The sequence below is a fragment of the Giraffa tippelskirchi genome, chromosome 11 (assembly GCF_054371585.1).
Source record: "Giraffa tippelskirchi isolate mGirTip1 chromosome 11, T2T-mGirTip1v1.2.pri, whole genome shotgun sequence".
NCBI classification, from domain to species: Eukaryota; Metazoa; Chordata; class Mammalia; order Artiodactyla; family Giraffidae; genus Giraffa; species Giraffa tippelskirchi.
In genome coordinates this window covers 63,137,750-63,155,447 of record NC_137285.1, presented here as the reverse complement: position 1 = coordinate 63,155,447, position 17,698 = coordinate 63,137,750, and the positions used below count along the sequence as shown (strand labels likewise).

General features: G+C 43.5%; 1 protein-coding gene across 1 annotated transcript in view; it reads right to left on the bottom strand.

The window, feature by feature from the left end:
* The window catches only part of MND1 (meiotic nuclear divisions 1), a 75,107-nt gene extending 64,989 nt beyond the window's left edge, over positions 1–10,118 (bottom strand). The window contains exons 1-2 of the mRNA XM_081543681.1: positions 9,942–10,118; positions 4,040–4,105 (exon numbers count right to left, since the gene is read on the bottom strand). Coding sequence (XP_081399807.1) covers positions 4,040–4,105; positions 9,942–9,944 — 69 coding nt within the window. The 5' untranslated portion in view covers positions 9,945–10,118. The remainder of the gene's footprint in view (positions 1–4,039; positions 4,106–9,941) is intronic.
* Between the last annotated feature and the right edge of the window lie 7,580 nt (positions 10,119–17,698).

Here is a 17,698-nt window from a genome sequence, read left to right as displayed (position 1 = left end):
TGACATGTACACAATACTATATTTAAAATAGATAACCAACAGGGAGCCACTGAATAGCATAGGGAACTCTGCTCAATATTCTATACTAACCTAAGTGGGAAAAGAATTTGACAAAGAACAGATACTTGTATAGTAGTAGTAGTGTTAGTCACTCAGTTGTGTCTGACTCTGTGACCCCATGGACTGTAGCCCACCAGGCTCCTCTGTCCATGGAGCTCTCCAGGCAAGAACACTGAAGTGGACTGCCATTCCCTTCTCCACGGGACCTTCCTGACCCACGGACTGAACCCAGGTCTCCTGCACTACAAGCAGATTCTTTACTGTCTGAGCTATAGGGAAGCCCCTGCATTATATGAACATATCATAAAAAAATAAAACATAAACAAATGGCTAACCAGCTATGTGCATTTGAAGTGAATATTTATATATTAATGTCTGAGAAATATTGTTGAATTGTTTACCCCAGACCTAAAAAAATTTCAATAAAGCTCATAAATGTGTACATAAACACTTATACACATAGACATTACCAAAACCACAAGAGAAACTTTTATTAATCTAACCTTAGATTTACTTTTAAAAAACCTACTATAGTTATTTTACCTTTTACCCATTATAGGAATAAAGCACTATATATGCAAATAATAAGACATGCTGCATTGATAAGTCCTTGTAAAAGGAAGTCAGAATGTAATTGGATTTACCACAAATGGTAGGCCTTTCTGATATTATTCCTACAGAAAACATACCACATTTTAAAAAATCCTACATTATAGCTATCATTATTTGCATCTACTATAATTATACCTACCATTATTTAACTGACTTTTATGTGCGACATTAACTTCTGCAAGTTTCCACAACAAGTCAGGGATAGGGTCAAGAATTCTAAATCTGAGTCAGGTACAATCCAGGAAGAAATCACTATGGTGAGCCTGATATTAAAGACTGAAGTTTTCCGGCAAGAACATGAAAAATAAAATAGTACTGCATCATATTTAATCTTTCAGAGTCTCAAGATAATGTTCTGTATTGGATACTACCCAGCAGTATTTGAAAACTTGCAGATTATATTATCTTTCAATTAAGTTACCAACATAATACTATCAAGTGAGGCAGAGTGTGTACATATGTATGCCCTCCAGGCTCCTCTGCCCAAGGGGTCTCCCAGGCAAGAGTACTGGGGTGAGTTGCCATTTCCTCCTCTAGGGATCTTCCTGACCCAGGGATCGAACCCACGTCTCTTGCGTTAGCAGGTGATTTCTTTACCACTGAGTCACCTGGGAAGCCCCTGCTGTTCACACTGAGGTGGAAATCTCAGGGTTACTGAAATATTAAATTATAAAAAGGTATGTTTTTTTTTTCTATTTTGTTCAATAATGTATCTATAACTATGCCTGGAAATTAATAGATGCTTATTTGCTGAATGGATTAATTAATCCATGTTTCTCTGATTTTGACACGTGACCATGGAAAGGGGACAATAAGATAAGGCTCTTAGAGACAGAAAAGCGTCAGTGGCCTCCTTAAGGGAAGGCCTTTGCTGCCTTATTCATCTTTGTTACATTAGAATCACACGCAGGGAAGATGTACATGCCTAATATGCATTAGCAGAATTAAAATTAATTTATAGGTGTTAATATTCTGTGGAAAACTGAGAAAAATAAAAAAAGTGGTTGAAGCGCTCCTTCCTCATTTAAAGTATCCAGTCTTCAATGAGTTGCATTTCATCACTGAAGAAAAATAACACATAAGCTCTGAACTATCATCATGCTATATGCAGCTGCCTATAACCGGGTTAATAAAATTTAAGCATTAATTTATATAATGTATGCTTTAAAGCATTTAAATATGAATGTAGTCAACAGACTTAAGACACAGCTTAGGTTACTTCGACATTTCAAAGTATACTCCATTTTTTATATGTGGATGATAACTATAAAACTCAAAGGTCTGCAGTTAATGCCACAATTTTGGAGAAAGCTGTGTTCCTGACTTTGAAACTTTCTGAAGTTTAGAAGGGTAATATGGGACACATAGTTATGGCAGAACACTTTTAGTATATCACATACGAACATTTCTGCAGCAAAATATACAAATATTCAGGTAAACTATAAATGTGACTGTCTTATGTTAGTCAGGGTTAGGTTTGGCTAGCTTGTTAAAGCACTTTTTAGTTTTCAGGGCTTACTGGACTCTTGGTCTGCAGACAAGGGACTGTGGATTTATTTCATACTTGTTTACCCAGCCAGAAGCTTCGTAACAAGTTTATTTGTAGCATATTTTTCGTCTGTCTCCCACATTCCAAGTCTTAATATTAAGTTAGTTTCTGTAAAACACGATCTGCAAGTTTAAATAGGCTAGGCCTATGATGTTAAAATTACTGAACTATCTGTACAGATTGTTATCAACAAAAGGGGTAACAATTCATGGCGGTTATTTCTATGCTGTAGTTGTAGATTTACAAGTCATGTTATAATTTTCTTTGCATCAATATTTGACAACTGAGGCACAACATACTTTGACATCACTTGATGACAAAAACATCTAGAAAGCACTGTTATCTGTAATTAGATATTAAGGTCATCATAAATTGTGGGTAAAAAAATGAATTATGTGTTTTAAAATCTAGCATTATATGGCAAAAGTTAACCCTTGAAACCATTCCCTCAACAAATCCTTACCCAGTCAATATACCACAGTGTTTAATGGTGCTGGAGCTAGTCACCCAGGTTAGAATCTTAGCACCATCATCTACTAGCTCTAGGGCAAGTGAACTAAACTTCCTACACCTCTGGATCCTGTATCTACAAAATAAGGACAACATAATGCAATCTGTTACTTCATGAGGTAATTTTAAGGATTAAATGAGTTCATATGTGGAAAGTACTTAGAACAGTGTCTCCCCTGCATCCCAAGTTAGACTCTATTATACTGTTACCTTGTTTTATCAACATCAAAACATTAGCATTACTTTTCTGCTTCCCTAAATTAGAATCTAAGTTCCATAAGGGTATGGCCTTTGTCCATCTACTTCACTGTAATGTCTACAAATTCTAGAAAAGTTTCCAACCTGTCCTAAGTTCTTAATACATATTTGGGGCTGTTATTACTATTAATAAATCTCATATCCAGAAATAAGTGAACAATATCCAGCAGCATAATTAATGTGAAAAAAAACAAGACATGAGACCAAGCAATAACACGGTCTCTTCTGTCCACAACTTCTCTGATCATATGCCTAGTAAACACCCTTCCTGTTTTAAAGGCGCCGTGAAGCCTCTCCTGAGCCATCTGCACTGAGACTGAGGTGGCCCGCTCATGCTCCTACTGTATTGTGTACAGGAGTCCATTTAAGCAACTACCCTTCTATACTGTAAGGGAGATTCTTGTATATGTATAAACAAATCACTTTGCTGTACCTGAAACTAACACAACACTGTTAGTCAACTATGCTCCAATATAAAATTAAAAAAAAAAAACTTCTGGTGCCAGAGGGTAGGGCAGTCTGGATAGAAAAGTGAAAGTCACTCAGTCCTGTGTGACTCTTTGCGGCCCCATGGACGATACAGTCCATGGAATTCTCCAGGCCAGAATACTGGAGTGCGTAGCCGTTCCCTTCTCTATGGGATCTTCCCAACGCAGGGATGGAACCCAGGTCTCTCGCATTGCAGGCGGATTCTTTACCAGCTGAGCCACAAGGGAAGACCAAGAATCCTGGAGCGGGTAGCCTATTCCTTCTCCAGGGGGTCTCCCCGACCCAGGAATCAAACTGGGGTCTCCTGCATTGCAGGCAGATTCTTTACCAACTGAGCTATCAGGGAAGCCCCTGAATAGAAGAGACTCTTCCAACACTGGGATAGGATTCTCTCATGCTCCACAGCCCACAGGAACCACAAATGTTTGTTGAATTCGACTCATTCTTCAGGAAATTGGTCGGTATTGATTTCCAGTGAAAAAGGTACAGTTAATACTGGACGACATATACTTAAAGAGAAAATTACACAAAGTACTAAAAATCTTAAGGGAAACAACTTACCGTCTCAAAAAATATTTCCATCATGCGGGTTCTCTTTTCCTCTGCACTTAGTCCTTTTTTCTTCGACTAAAGCACAAAAGTTAGGCATGAAAGTTAAAAAGTAAACTGCTTTAAAAACAAAAACAAAAAACCAATGCTTTTTAAGACAACTTGGTTGGAAACATTATTAGAAATAATGCACAGTCTTGTCTGAGACAAGAGGGTTAATAAATCTCATAGCCAGCCTTGTGGTAGGTGCTGCCACTATAGTAATAACAACTGTGGTTGAGACAGTCTGGCATTTTGTAGAAATTCAATATGTATCAAATGATCGATGAATCACTGTATCTACCTTCAAAAGAGTTAATCTCTCAAAGAAAATAAACAGACATAAAATGCTTCTCATTGATGAACAGGTACATGCATAAATTGCTACCCAAGACAGAATGAATTAATTCTACCCAGGAAAGAGAGAAGGGTTAGCTAGGAAGGCAAGAGATGAGCGGGGTTTTGGCAAGTTGAGCAACAGTGAGGAGGGTATCCGGGACAGACCACACACAGGCACAGTGTTATGAAAGTTCATGGAATGCTCCAGAGAGACAAACACTTAGGGACGATTACTAAATGAATGAGGGAGTAGAGGGAATGGCAGATGAGATGAGAGAGTTGTCTGGGGCCAGATTACGGCAGGCTGACTGTCCAGTTAGAGAGCAGACTTCACTCACGGCAACTGAGGAGCGACAGGGCGGTTTCTACAGCGGGGAGTCAGAGGGGCGCAGCTCTGTGGGGGGCGGGCTGGAGGCAGGGGTACATGTACAAGCAGAAAATGAAGGGAGTCAGAGGGGCGCAGCTCTGTGGGGGGTGGGCTGGAGGCAGGGGGACATGTACAAGCAGAAAATGAAGGGAGTCAGAGGGGCGCAGCTCTGTGGGGGGTGGGCTGGAGGCAGGGGGACATGTACAAGGGGAAAATGAAAGCCGACTTCAGGTGAGTATTATCCTACAGCTACCCTTTAGCCAATCTGAAGGTAAGATAATTAAGATGTAATTGGAAAGTACTGCTGATAATAAATTTTACTCTATTTTATAGAGTATATACCTAAAGCTAAAGTTTGAGTTTTCAAAAAACAAAATTTCCTCAAAGCAAGTATTTATAGAAAATAACAAAGAGAATGAGAACCATAATCCCTGGTGCTCTCCTGGAAGATTCCACATCCATGTTTCTGAAGTAATCTGCATCTTTCTCAAAAATTTCATGGGATTATAGGGGAATATGGGCTTCCCAGGTGGCGCTGGTGGTAAAGAACCCATCTGCCAATGTGAGAGATATAAGAGATGCAGGTTCGATCCCTGGGTCAGGAAGATTCCCTGGAGGCGGGCATGGCAACCCACTCCAGTATTCTTGCCTGGAGAACCCCATGGACAGAGGAGATTGGTGGGCTATAGTCCATAGGGTTGCAAAGAGTCAAGACACGACTGAAGCGATTTAGCATGCACGCACTCACACACGGATAGGGGTATACAAACTGTTCAGTAAGATTAAAAAGCAGACATCAATCAATCAATAATAATAAACCTACCCAATCAAAACTTGCATCAGAAATGAAAGCCAACACTAGACAGGGAAAAGAATTTGGAACTGCCGTTGTGAATGGATTCCAGAATATATAGCCTAGAAACGCGCATACACATTTTCACAGCAAATTATCCAGTGTTCCTTGATGAACTGTATACGTAAAATAAGTAGCCTCAAAGTTAACATATTTCTCTTTTTCCTCTGTCCATTCTCAAATACTGCAGTTCCCCAGGTTCTTTCTCTATTGATCCCCTCATCTCCTCACATCCTTTCTTTGGTCTTATCTGTTCTCAGGCTAAGACCTCAAATCTTTACATCCCTGGGCGAGATGGGGGCCTGATGTCCAATCACACTGAATCACCCACCTGCTGAACAGGCTCTAAACTGACCTCTTCCTTTCCCACACCTCCTCCCCAAACCTGCTCTTCTAGATCTTGAGTTCAGTTAGATGCCACCTGTTACCCAAGCCAGAGGCCTGGCAGTCACCCTAGGTTCCTTCCTCTCTATTTCACATCCAACCAATTACCAAACCCTGCCAATCTCCATGCTTAGCTGTTTCTCAAATCTATCCTGTCTGCCTATCCCTAATGCCTCCACCTAAGCTCAGGCCTACTTTAGATCTGCAACCTGCTAACCACACTCTGTCCTACCCTCCAAGGCCACATTCCATGCTGTCAGAAAGCAAATCTAACGATGCCTTTCCTTTAATTAAAACTTTTCAGTGGCTCTCAACCATCCAGGAGTATCTAGTCACCCTAAATGACAGACAAGGCTCTCTACCATCTGACCCCAACCTACCTCTCACAGGGCCACTCCCCACCTCAAATTTCCCATAACATGAAGAGCTAAGCAAGTTAAGCTGTAATACAAAAACAACTTGTAGTTCTCCACTTGCAGCATGCTCTTTCCCATTTCTGGGCCTTTTTTTGGTCCGTGCCACAAGGCGCAGCTTGTGTGACCAGGGATTGAACCTGGGCCCTCTGCAGTGAAAGTACAGAGTCCCAACCACTGGACCACCGGGGAATTCCCTCTGGGCCTTTTAAAAAACCCTCTTCTACCTAAAACACTTTCGTCTTATGCAAATCAAAACCACAGTGAGATACTCACCACACCTGTCAGAATGGCCATTATCAAAAAGACCGCAGATAACAAACGCTGGTGAGGACGTGGGGAAAAGGGAACCCTCGTATACTTTGGTGGGAATATATATTGGTGCAAAAACTGTGGAAAACAGTATGAAGCTTTCTCAAAAAACTAAAAATAAAATCCAGCAATTCCACTCCTGTGTGTATATATCCCAAAGAAGCACAAATTCAAAAGAATACACGCACCCCAGTGCTCATTGTAGCGTCATTTACATTTGCCAAGATATGGAAGCAGCCTGTGTCCATCACAGAGGAATGGATAAAGATGTGGTGTGCGCGCGCACACACACACACACACACTCTCACAGATTCTTATGACTCAATCATAAAAAAGCAGCAACATGGATGGACTTGGAAGGCTAAGTGAGATAAGTCAGAGAAAGACAAACAAGATATGATAACACATAAATGTGGAATCTAGAAAATACAACAAACTAGTCAACAAAACAAAACAGAAGCAGACTCACAGATAAAGAGAGCAAACCAGCAGTCACCAGTGGGGCGGAGGAGGGAAGGGCATACAGGGGTAGGGGGAAAGGGAGTTATTATGGGATTATACTGTGCCCCAGGATTGAGAAAACGGTTTTTCTCAGCCTAGAACCTGGAGGTTAAGTTAGGGGCACTGTGGGGCTCTTAGGGCTTGAGTCTGCGGCTGCATCACTGGAAAACAGATCCAAAGCTTTAGAAAAGGCTCCTAATATGTCGGTATTATAAACTGCTCCTTGACAGACCCTGGACTCCACAAGAATTTGCCACTCAGAGGTAGGCAATGGGGAGAACCCAGTGTCCTGAGGGCATACAATTTTAGGAAAGCTCTTATCACTCAGCTCAGCAGCTTATGAAAGTGACTCAAGAAACATGGATGAGCTCCCCAGGTGGCACTAGTGGAAAAGATCCTGCCTGCCAATGCAGGAGACACAGGACACATGGGTTTGATCCCTGGGTCGGGAAATCCCCCCTAGAAGGGAATGGCAACCTGCTCCAGTATTCTTGCCTGGAGAATCCCAAGGACAGAGGAGCCTGGCGGACTACGATACATAGGGTGGCAAAGAGGCGGACACAACTGAAGCGACTTAGCACGCACACACGTTATCATCTGTTAACACTGGTTTCAGGCTAATTTATTCATCACGCTCCTTAACCACTACAAAGAATTTTTTATTACTAACCATGGTAGGAGAGTATCATGGCCAGAGTTAAAATAACTAACGTAAAAGGATACCATATTACTTCATGTTTAGAAATTTCTCCAAAAAAATCAACAAGGGCTCAAGCAAAATTTAAGATTAGAGAAAATCTCCTGATAGTATGTTAGAGATTCACTCAACAGTTGACTTTAGGAAAATGAAAGGAATCTTCTCTTATTGTAAATTAAAAAAATCCTAAAGTCAGGAATTCCCTGGAGGGCCAGTGATGTGGGACCCAACACTTCCACTGAAGGAGGTACAGTTTCAATCCTTTGTCAGGGAATTAAGATCCTATATGCTGTGCAGTCCAAAAAAAAAAAAAACCACGAAATCCTAAAGTCAGCACTATTGATCACTAGTAAAATTCTGAAAAATCAAAAGTAGATGATAGCTGCTGCCCTCAGAAGTAGCAGACCACACCACATATCTCCAATTTCAAAAACATGCTCGGACTTATAACAATTGTCTACCCAGCAAGCATAACCAAATTGAAGCAAACAGCTATTAATTAACAATCAGGAAAGAGAAGAAAGGTTATCTTTGATTAATATAACACTAAACTTATTTCTTAATAATACATGAAGAGTGGGAAATATGTCTCTTACAAAAAATTGTTTCATGTTTCTCCATTACCAGAGGGAAACAAGAGAAAAGAGTTAAACGTACATTAAACCATTTACTATTAGAAGGTGATGCAGGTATAGAGTTAGTCGGTAAAAAGACAAAAACAAAAAAAGTTAACACAGTAGTCAGTTGTACCTGGCTAGTAACTATAAACAATAATCTTTGACGGAACACTGGTACCAGATTTCAGTGTGTGCTTGGTTGGCTTCCTACATCATTTTATGCCCAGGTGGCTGGGCTGTTAGTCTAACCACAAAGAAGCCGTTATCAGTTATGATTACATCTGGACAACTACCTTCAAATAAACACTCAACAACCTAGATCCCCATCCCCCACTAGCTTGGCAAAATAAATAACGGCCACTTAACTTAAATACGATACTAAAATCTTTGATCCATTTCACGAGATGTTGATTCTCTGCCAACAAAAGACAGGGTGGGGGTGGGGGGTCAACGAGAGTAGAAACTCTGAAGGTTTATGAAAATGATTTGATGAGCAGAAAGACATTAAATTCGCAAAAACAAAGAGATGGTTTGGAGTCTAACCAAGCCTGAACTCACTGGGCCACACAAGGCCACGTCTGACCAAGTGTATGCAGTTTCACGAGCGTGCTCAGTCGTGTCAGACTCTGTCGCCCCGTGGACCGTAGCCCGCCAGGCTCCTGTGTCTGGAATTCCCCAGGCACGAACCCTGGAGCGAGTCCCCTTCTCTTCTCTGGGGGTGAGGGGAGTGTCTTTCCCACCCAGGGATCCACCCCGGGTCTCCCGCATTGCAGGCAGATTCTTCCCAGTCTGAGCCACCGGGGAAGCCCGGGTGCGTCCCTAATACCGCAACTTTGGAAGTGAGTCCTGCCAGTAAAAAAGGTGCATTTTTCACAGAACTCCAACTGGCATAAAGTGGAGATTCTTTCGGTCACTTTAGAAATTGTGAGGAATTCTGAAATGTGCTCTGGATGCTACAATGCACAGAACCATTTATCGCCAGAGACCAAGCGAACCCCTCGGGCCCTCAATGCCCCTTCAGCCACGGTCCTCAAGCGGGGGCGGCGCCTCGAGGCGGGGAGCCTGGGCCCGGCTTCTGAGGTGACTCCTGGCCTTGCTGACAGACTGCTCGGCTTGTGCGACACTCGGGGCACGTTCTCGAACGCTCCGCACTTAGTCTAACCCGCCGGGAGGGCGCGGGGGGCATAAAGCGGGGGTCCCGGCGCTGCACGCCTGCCTTGGGGCTGGGGCAGCGGCAGGCGCGGGGCGGACGCGGCGTTTGGCCCGGCGGGGGAGCCGGCCCCTGCAGCCAGCCCAGGGGCCCAGGGCCAGGCCGGGGTCCCACACGGCCGGAGGGCTCGGCGGCGGGCAGCGGGGAGGAAGGGGGCCGGGAAACGCGCCGGCGGCTCTTACCATGGCGCCGGCGGCTCGTCTTCCGGCGGCGGGGCCGGCTCGCGGCGAGGGGCGGAGCCGGCTCGGGCGCGTTTGATTTTGGCGCCGACACCGCCCCGCGGGCGGAGCAGCGAGGGGGAGGCGGGGAAGACAGACCAGCCCTCGCGCCTGCGGCGCGCAGCGACCCCTGGCGGCGGCAGCGAGCGGCCGGGCGGGTGGGTGGGGCCTATCCTGGGGGCGGGGCCTGCTTGGTCCTGCCGGTCCGCGCCCCAGATGCTGGCCAACAGGCTCTCCCAGCGGCTTCCGCCTTTTCCGTCCTCAGGGCTGAGTGTAACCCCCCTTTTTTTTTCGAGGAAGTCTTGAGCCCTCGCCTTTGACGTCATTCTTCACTCAGCGGAAACCGGCCCAAGTTTGCCTTAAGAAACTGGTGCCGTTTGGCCGCTGGGGCAGGAAATACTGCCTCCGTCCTTCCGGATTTGCCTGGTCTGGGGCGGATTTTCTTTCCTCTTTTAATTTTATGCCCCAGCTTTTCCGTAACGGCTATCCACCGCTTTTCCAGATTTTAAAAATCCCCTTGTTTATATGTTTGCCTTTCTTTTAAGGGTTTGTTTTTAATACAAGAGAATGAATTTCAAATCAAAACAGTCAAAAATATGCTACCTCATTACTTGACAAGGTGCTAGAAAATTAACTCAGATTTTTCAGTTATTCTGAAAATTGTGTTATCTTGAACCATTTTAAAGGATAATAATTTCACTAGAAAGAAAAGAATTTGTTACTAAAATAGGAATTTGCATTGTAATAGGGAAGAACCTTTGAATCTTATTATAAATTGATAACTAAAGGTCTGGCGTGCTGCGATTCATGGGGTCGCAAAGACTCGGACACGACTGAGCGGCTGAACTGAATCGAAAGGGATGTTGCCTATAAGCTTAACTAGGTATAATGGCTCTTCTCTGGGAGCCTTGCTTCCAGGTAATGAGCATTAAACTAAAATACCAATGTTAAGCTCACAGGAAACCTCCTGACCAGACCCACCTGTGAATGACTGCAAGAAGGAAGAAATTAACACACCCCTGGTGACTCTGCTTGCAGTGCAGGAGACCCAGGTTGGATCCCTGGGTCAGGCATATCCCCTGGAGAAGGGAATGAATGGCAGCCCCTCCAGGATTCTTGCCTGGAGAAGTCCATGGACAGAGGAGCTTGGTGAACTACAGCTCATGGGGTCGCAAAGAGTCAGACCTGACTGAGAGACTTGAACACTTTCCAGAGGCTGATGGGAACCAGGAAGTGTTTGACCACTCCTCCTTTTAGTATAAAAGGAACCTGAATTCTAACTCAGGCACCATTGGGCTTTGGGGCACAAGCCCACCATCTTCTTGGATTGCTGGCTTTTTGAATAAAGCCATTTTATTGAATAAAGCCAATTTCTCGCCCCAACACATTGTCTCTTGATTACTGGCGTGTTGTGCAGTGACTAGTATGAGCTTAGACTCAGTAACAGCATCTCCTGTTGCTTCTGACAGAAGCAGGATAAGGATATATTGAATTACTTAGAGTTCCATTAATTTGGTTTTTCCTAGAGTTCAGTATAATTCTGTTGGTGGTACATAAGAAGATTTTAAAATAATAAAAGGCTATCCATTTAGTGTTTTAATATTAGTACTAGAAAATGTATAATTAATGCACCATACCCTAGATTTTTCAAGGGGCTTCCTAGGTGGTACGGTGATAAAGAATACACCCGCCAATGCAGGAGACACAAGAGATGCAGTTTCGATCCCTGGGTCGAGAAGATCCCCTGGAGGAGGAAATGGCAACCCGCTCCAGTATTCTTGCCTGGAAAACCCCATGGACAGAGGAGCCTGGGGGGCTACAGTCCATGGGGTCACAAAGAGTTGAATACGACTGACCACACATGCATGCACAATGACCCAGATTTCTCATGCATTGCTTACGATACAGCTGAAATAAGTATGTCAGTACAAAATTAAAGTGATATTTAAGACAAATATTAAGCAATTATACTGGTGTTTATATAAAGTTGTCAGAATAAAGGTGGCATTTGTGGGAAGATTTACCACATTAAAAAGCAGAGACATTACTTTGCCAACAAAGGTCCGTCTACTCAAGGCTATGGTTTTTCCAGTAGTCATGTATGGATGTGAGAGTTGGACTACAAAGAAAGCTGAGCGCCGAAGAATTGATGCCTTTGAACTATGGTGCTGGAGAAGACTCTTGAGAGTCCCTTGGACTGCAAGGAGATCCAACCAGTCCATCCTAAAGGAAATCAGTCCCGAATATTCATTGGAAGGACTGATGTTGAAGCTGAAACTCCAATACTTTGGCCACCTGATATGAAGAGCAGACTCATTTGAAAAGACCGTGATGCTGGGTAAGATTGAAGATGGGAGGAGAAGGGGACAGAGGATGAGATGGTTGGATGGCCCAACTCAATGGGCATGAGTTTGAGTAAACTCTGGGAGTTGGTGGTGGACAGGGAGGCCTGGTGTACTGCAGTCCATGGGGTCGCAGAGTCAGACACGACTGAGCGACTGAACTGAACTGAACTTACCTGCTCTCAGACTGCCATACCTTCTGCTCCATCAAGAACAGCCTTTCTTGGGAATTCCTCTTTGATCCAGTAAGGTTAGGACTCAGCGCTTTCACTGCCATGGCCTGGGTTCAATCCCTGGTCAGGGAACTAAGATCCCACAAGCCATTCCCATCCTTCCATCCTTTAAATCAGCTTCCCTCTAATATCAAACTCCTTTCTCTGGCAAAAACTGAGCCAACCATTTGGTATCACCAAGGCTTAATAAAGTGACTGACACATGATGGACACTCAATAAATGTACATTAAATTACCAGGTTTCCAAGAACATCACCTAGTCATTGGCTTAGAGACAACTAGATATGGTTTTCAGGTGAAAAAACAAAGGATATTTTATTTGGAAAAATCTATATGTTTGCATTGAGTAGTGCCTTCCCATTTACTGTTTTCACCAATAGAATTCAGAAACTATCTGATAGACCGTTCAGATGTCTTGAGATGCTCCAAGTTTTGTAATATTATGGGGCAGGCAGATGTAGTATATAAGTTAAGTATGAAAGCAAATACATATTTGTAGCATTATGAATTTGGATCAATTATCCACCACCTAGCATTTGTTATAGTACTCAAATGGCATTGGTTTATTAAAGATTGGTGTTTTACAAAACCCTTAAGCACACATTAATTTCATTTTTAAAAATTTGAATATCTGCTGCCTGCAGAGTATGTGAGGATGAACCAGACAGGCCACACCTTTCAGTGTGGCCTTTATGTTCCAGTCAGTGCTGCTCTTCCATCTGGGGGACTGCCGCTTGCCCTAGACCTTACTCTGTAGAGGGGCATGTTGGCCCACTCCAGCCACATCACTCCCCACGGCCAAGGAGTGTGCAGGCCCAAAGGGACATGCCCATCTGTTACCCGCAACCCTTCTTTTAGACCAGGAACCTGATGGTGGTTTTGTCACTAAGTCATGTCCAACTCCTGTGACCCCACGGACTGTAGCCTACCAGGCTCCTTTGTTGGTGGAATTTTCCGGGCGAGAATACTGGAGTGAGTTGGCATTTCCTTCTCCAGGGGATCTTCCCAACCCAAGTATCGAACCCAGGTCTCCTGCATTGCAGGCAGATTCTTTACTGACTGAGCTACCAGGGAATCCCTACAGGAATCTGGGGAACCCAGTATTCCTTGCCTGTCTTAGTTTGAGTTCCTGGAAGAACAGAGCTTGAGGCAGAGATGTGCTGATACAGACACACCTCATTTTATTATGCTTCCCTTTATCGCACTTAGCAGATATTGTGTTTTGTACACATTGAAGATTTGTGTCAACTCTGTTGAACAAGTCTATTAGCACCATTTTCCCAACAGCATTTGGTCATTCTGTGTCTCTATTGCACATTGTGGTAATTCTTCCAATATGTCAAACTTTTTAATCATTATTATATCTGTTATGGTGACCTGTAATCATTGATGCTACTATTGTTAACTGTTTTGGGGCACCATGAACCATGCCCATATAAGACAGAGGACTTAATTGGTATGTGTTGTGTGTGTTGTGACTGCTCCACCGACCAACCAGCCATTTCCCCATCTTTCTGTCTCCCCTTAGGGCTCCCTATTCCCTCAGACAAAACACTATTAAAGCCAGGCCAGTTACTAACCTTAAAGTGGCTTCTAAGTGTTCAAGTGAAAGGAAGAGCCACACGTCTCTCACTTTAAATCAAAAGCTAGAAATGATTAAGCTTAGTGAGGAAGGCATGTCGGGAGCAGAGACAGGCTAAAACTCAGCTCTCCTTCACAAAACAGCCAAGTTGTGGGTGCAAAGGAAAATTTCTTGAAGGAAATTAAAAGTGCTGCTCCAGTGAACACGTGAACCATGAGGAAGTGAAACAGCCTTATTGCTGATGTGGAGAAAGTTTGAGGGATCCGGAGAGGGAACCAAAGCAGCCACATTCCCTTAAGCCAAAGCCTAGTCTATGGCAAGGTTGTAAATCTCTTTAATTCCCTGAAGGCTGAGAGAGGTGAGGAAGTTGCAGAAGAAAAGTTTGAAGCAGCAGAGGTTGGTTCATGAGGTTCAAGGAAAGAAGGTGTCTCCTAACACCAAAGTGCAAGGTGAAGCAGCCAGTGCTGGTGAAGCTTCAGCAAATTATCCAGAAGATCAAGCTAAGATAATTAATGAAGGTGGCTTCACTAAACAAATAGATATTTAGTGTAGAGAAAAAAGCCTTCTATTAGAAGATTTCATGTAGGACTTTCATAGCTAGAGAGAAGTCAATACCTGGCTTCAAAGCTTCAAAGGACAGGCCGACACTCTTATTAGGGGCTAATGTAACTGGTGACTTTAAGTCAAAGCCAATGCTCACCCACCATTATGAAAATTCTAGGGCCCTGAAGAATCATGCACGATCTGCTCTGCCTCTGATCTATAAATGGAAGAACAAAGCCTGGATAACAGCACATCTGTTTGCAACATGGTTTACTGAATATTTTAAACCCACTGTTGAGACCTACTGCTCAGAAAAAATATTATTTCAAGATATTACAGCACATTGACAATGTACCTGGTCACCCAAAAACTCTGATGGAGATGTACAATGAGATTAATGTTTTTATGCCTGCTAACACAATATCCCTTCTGCAGTCCATGGATCAAAGAGTAATTTCTATAATACTTTTAAGCATTATTAAGAAATGCATTTTGTAAGGCCATAGTTGCCATAGGTAGTGATTTCTGTGGTGTATCTGGGCAAAGTCAATTGAAAACCTTCTGGAAAGGATTCACCATTCTGGATGCCACTAAGAGCATGTGTGGTTTATGGGAAGTGGTCAAAATATCAACAATAAGAGGAGTTTGAGAAAAGTTGATTCCAACTCTCTTGTATGACTTCGAGGGATTTAAGCCTTCAGTGGAGGAAGGAACTTCAACTGTACTGGAAACAGCAAGACAGAATTCAAAGTGGAGCCTGAAGATGTGATGGAATTGCTGCAGCCTCATGATAAAACTTGAATGAATGAGGAGTTGCTTCTTATGGATGAGTAAAAAAAAGTAGTTTCTTGAGATGGAATCTACTCCCGGTGAAGATGCTGCGATAAAGCACTGGCCGAGTTTGAGAGGACTGGCTCCAATTTTGAAAGGAGTTTTATGTGAGTAAAATGCTATCAAACAGCACCACATGCCACAGAGAAATCATTCATGAAAGAGTCAATCAATGCAGCAGACTTCGCTGTCTTATTTCAAGAAACTGCCACCGCCACCCCAACCTTCAGTGACTACCCCCCTGATCAGTCAGCAGCCACCAACCTGGAGGTAAGATCTTCCACCAGCAACAAGATTACAACTCCTTGAAGGCTCAGGTGATGGCTAGCATTTTTTCTAAAAAATTTATTAAAGTAGTTTTTAGTGGTATTTTTAAGTTATGGTATATATATTGTTTTTTAAGACACAATTCTACTTCGCACTTAATAGGCTACAGTCTAGTGTAAACATAACTTTTCTCAGCACTGGAAAACCAAAAATTTCATGTGACTTTATGATTCATTTGGGAGTAAGGAAGCAGTGAAGATGAGACAGATGAGGAGGAAAGGCGTGTATATTTCCGCTAAAGGTAAGTACATTTCTCTGGCATTTAAAAACCTTTACAAACTCATCTCTTTTTTTTTTTTTGCCCAAGAGAATGGAAGTTTGTGGAAGTATCAGGTGAACACAGGGGAGATGGCTTGTCCCCATCCAACATGTGAAAACTTGGACTTTCCATCATGGTTATTGCCACTTTTATGGCACCTACCTTAATTTGCTCTGTACTATAGGTATTAATCAGAGAAGGCAATGGCACCCCACTCCAGTACTCTTGCCTGGAAAATCCCATGGATGGAGGAGCCTGGTAGGCTACAGTCCATGGGGTCGCTAAGAGTCGGACACGACTGAGCGACTTCACTTTCACTTTTCCCTTTCATGCACTGGAGAAGGAAATGGCAACCCACTCCAGTGTTCTTGCCTGGAGAATCCCAGGGACGGCGGAGCCTGGTGGGCTGCTGTCTATGGGGTCGCACAGAGTCGGACATGACTGAAGCGACTTAGTAGTAGTATAGGTATTAATGCTCTTTGCATCTTTCCATCTGGGATATAAACTCCTTGAAAACAGGGACAGGAACTCTCTCTGGTAACCCTGCCTCGTCTCTCACTGCTTCTTCTCGAGCATCGTCTAGCCTCACGATACTGAACTATCAGTTCTCCCCTGGAGAGCTCGCTCTCTTGCCCTCTTTTAGCAAGCCTGGGTTGCTGGTCCCCCCAACACCTCTCTGCCTTCCCCCCGGGTGAGTTAACAGCCGCTAGCATCCTTGGCCCCTCTCCACAACGCAGCATCCTCCATTCTTAGGGGGGTGATGACTGTGCAAATGGGGCAAGTCTGAGTCATGGTGGGAGCCTCAGGTGTATGTGAATGTCCTCACTCACCTGGTGACTATCCCTCTGCCCCAGGGACTGTGACATCACGTAGCAAATAAACACCACCACAGGCTGAAAGAGACACCACAGAAAGAAGGGAAAAGTCTTTCCATTCTTTTGAATGAGGGGTCCTGCATTTTCATTTTGTACCAGGCATCATAAATTATGTAGCCAGCTCTGTACATATTCATTTAAGTCTCATTCCAGTAGGATAAAGCTCCATGGGAACTGGGACCTTATTTTTTTTTTTTTTTTGGTTTACCGCGATTCCCTAGTAGCTAGAATGGGACCCTAGACTCAGTAAACATTTGCTAATGAAGGTATATAAAAGCAGTTCATAGTGTTGTAATTACCTGGTCTAGTTCAACAACCACACTGTAAGCTCTTAGAGACTACAGGTCTTATTATTTGTCCTAACAGCCCTTACACATAGCCCAAAGCCTAGTAACCACAGGTGCGCGGGCATTTGTTCAAAGACCATAGCAGCAAAAAAGAGACAGGAATCGGGCTGAGGACAGAATGTCATTTGCCCGTCCTGTCTCTTATCCTAGGCAATAACAAACTGCACCTTTACTTGCACCTTTTGTCTGCTCTGGAAAGTGGTGTCTTTGCCTTTACATGAACCAAGTTCCTTAAAAGCAATCTGAGATATACTAACGCCTGGGCAAGTGCCTCACTCTCAATCTGACTCTATAAAACCTCCAAAGAGCCCACAACAGCAATGGTGCCTCCTTGGTTAAATGGAAAGAATAAGTGAAAAACAGAATTAGGTGTCAATAATAC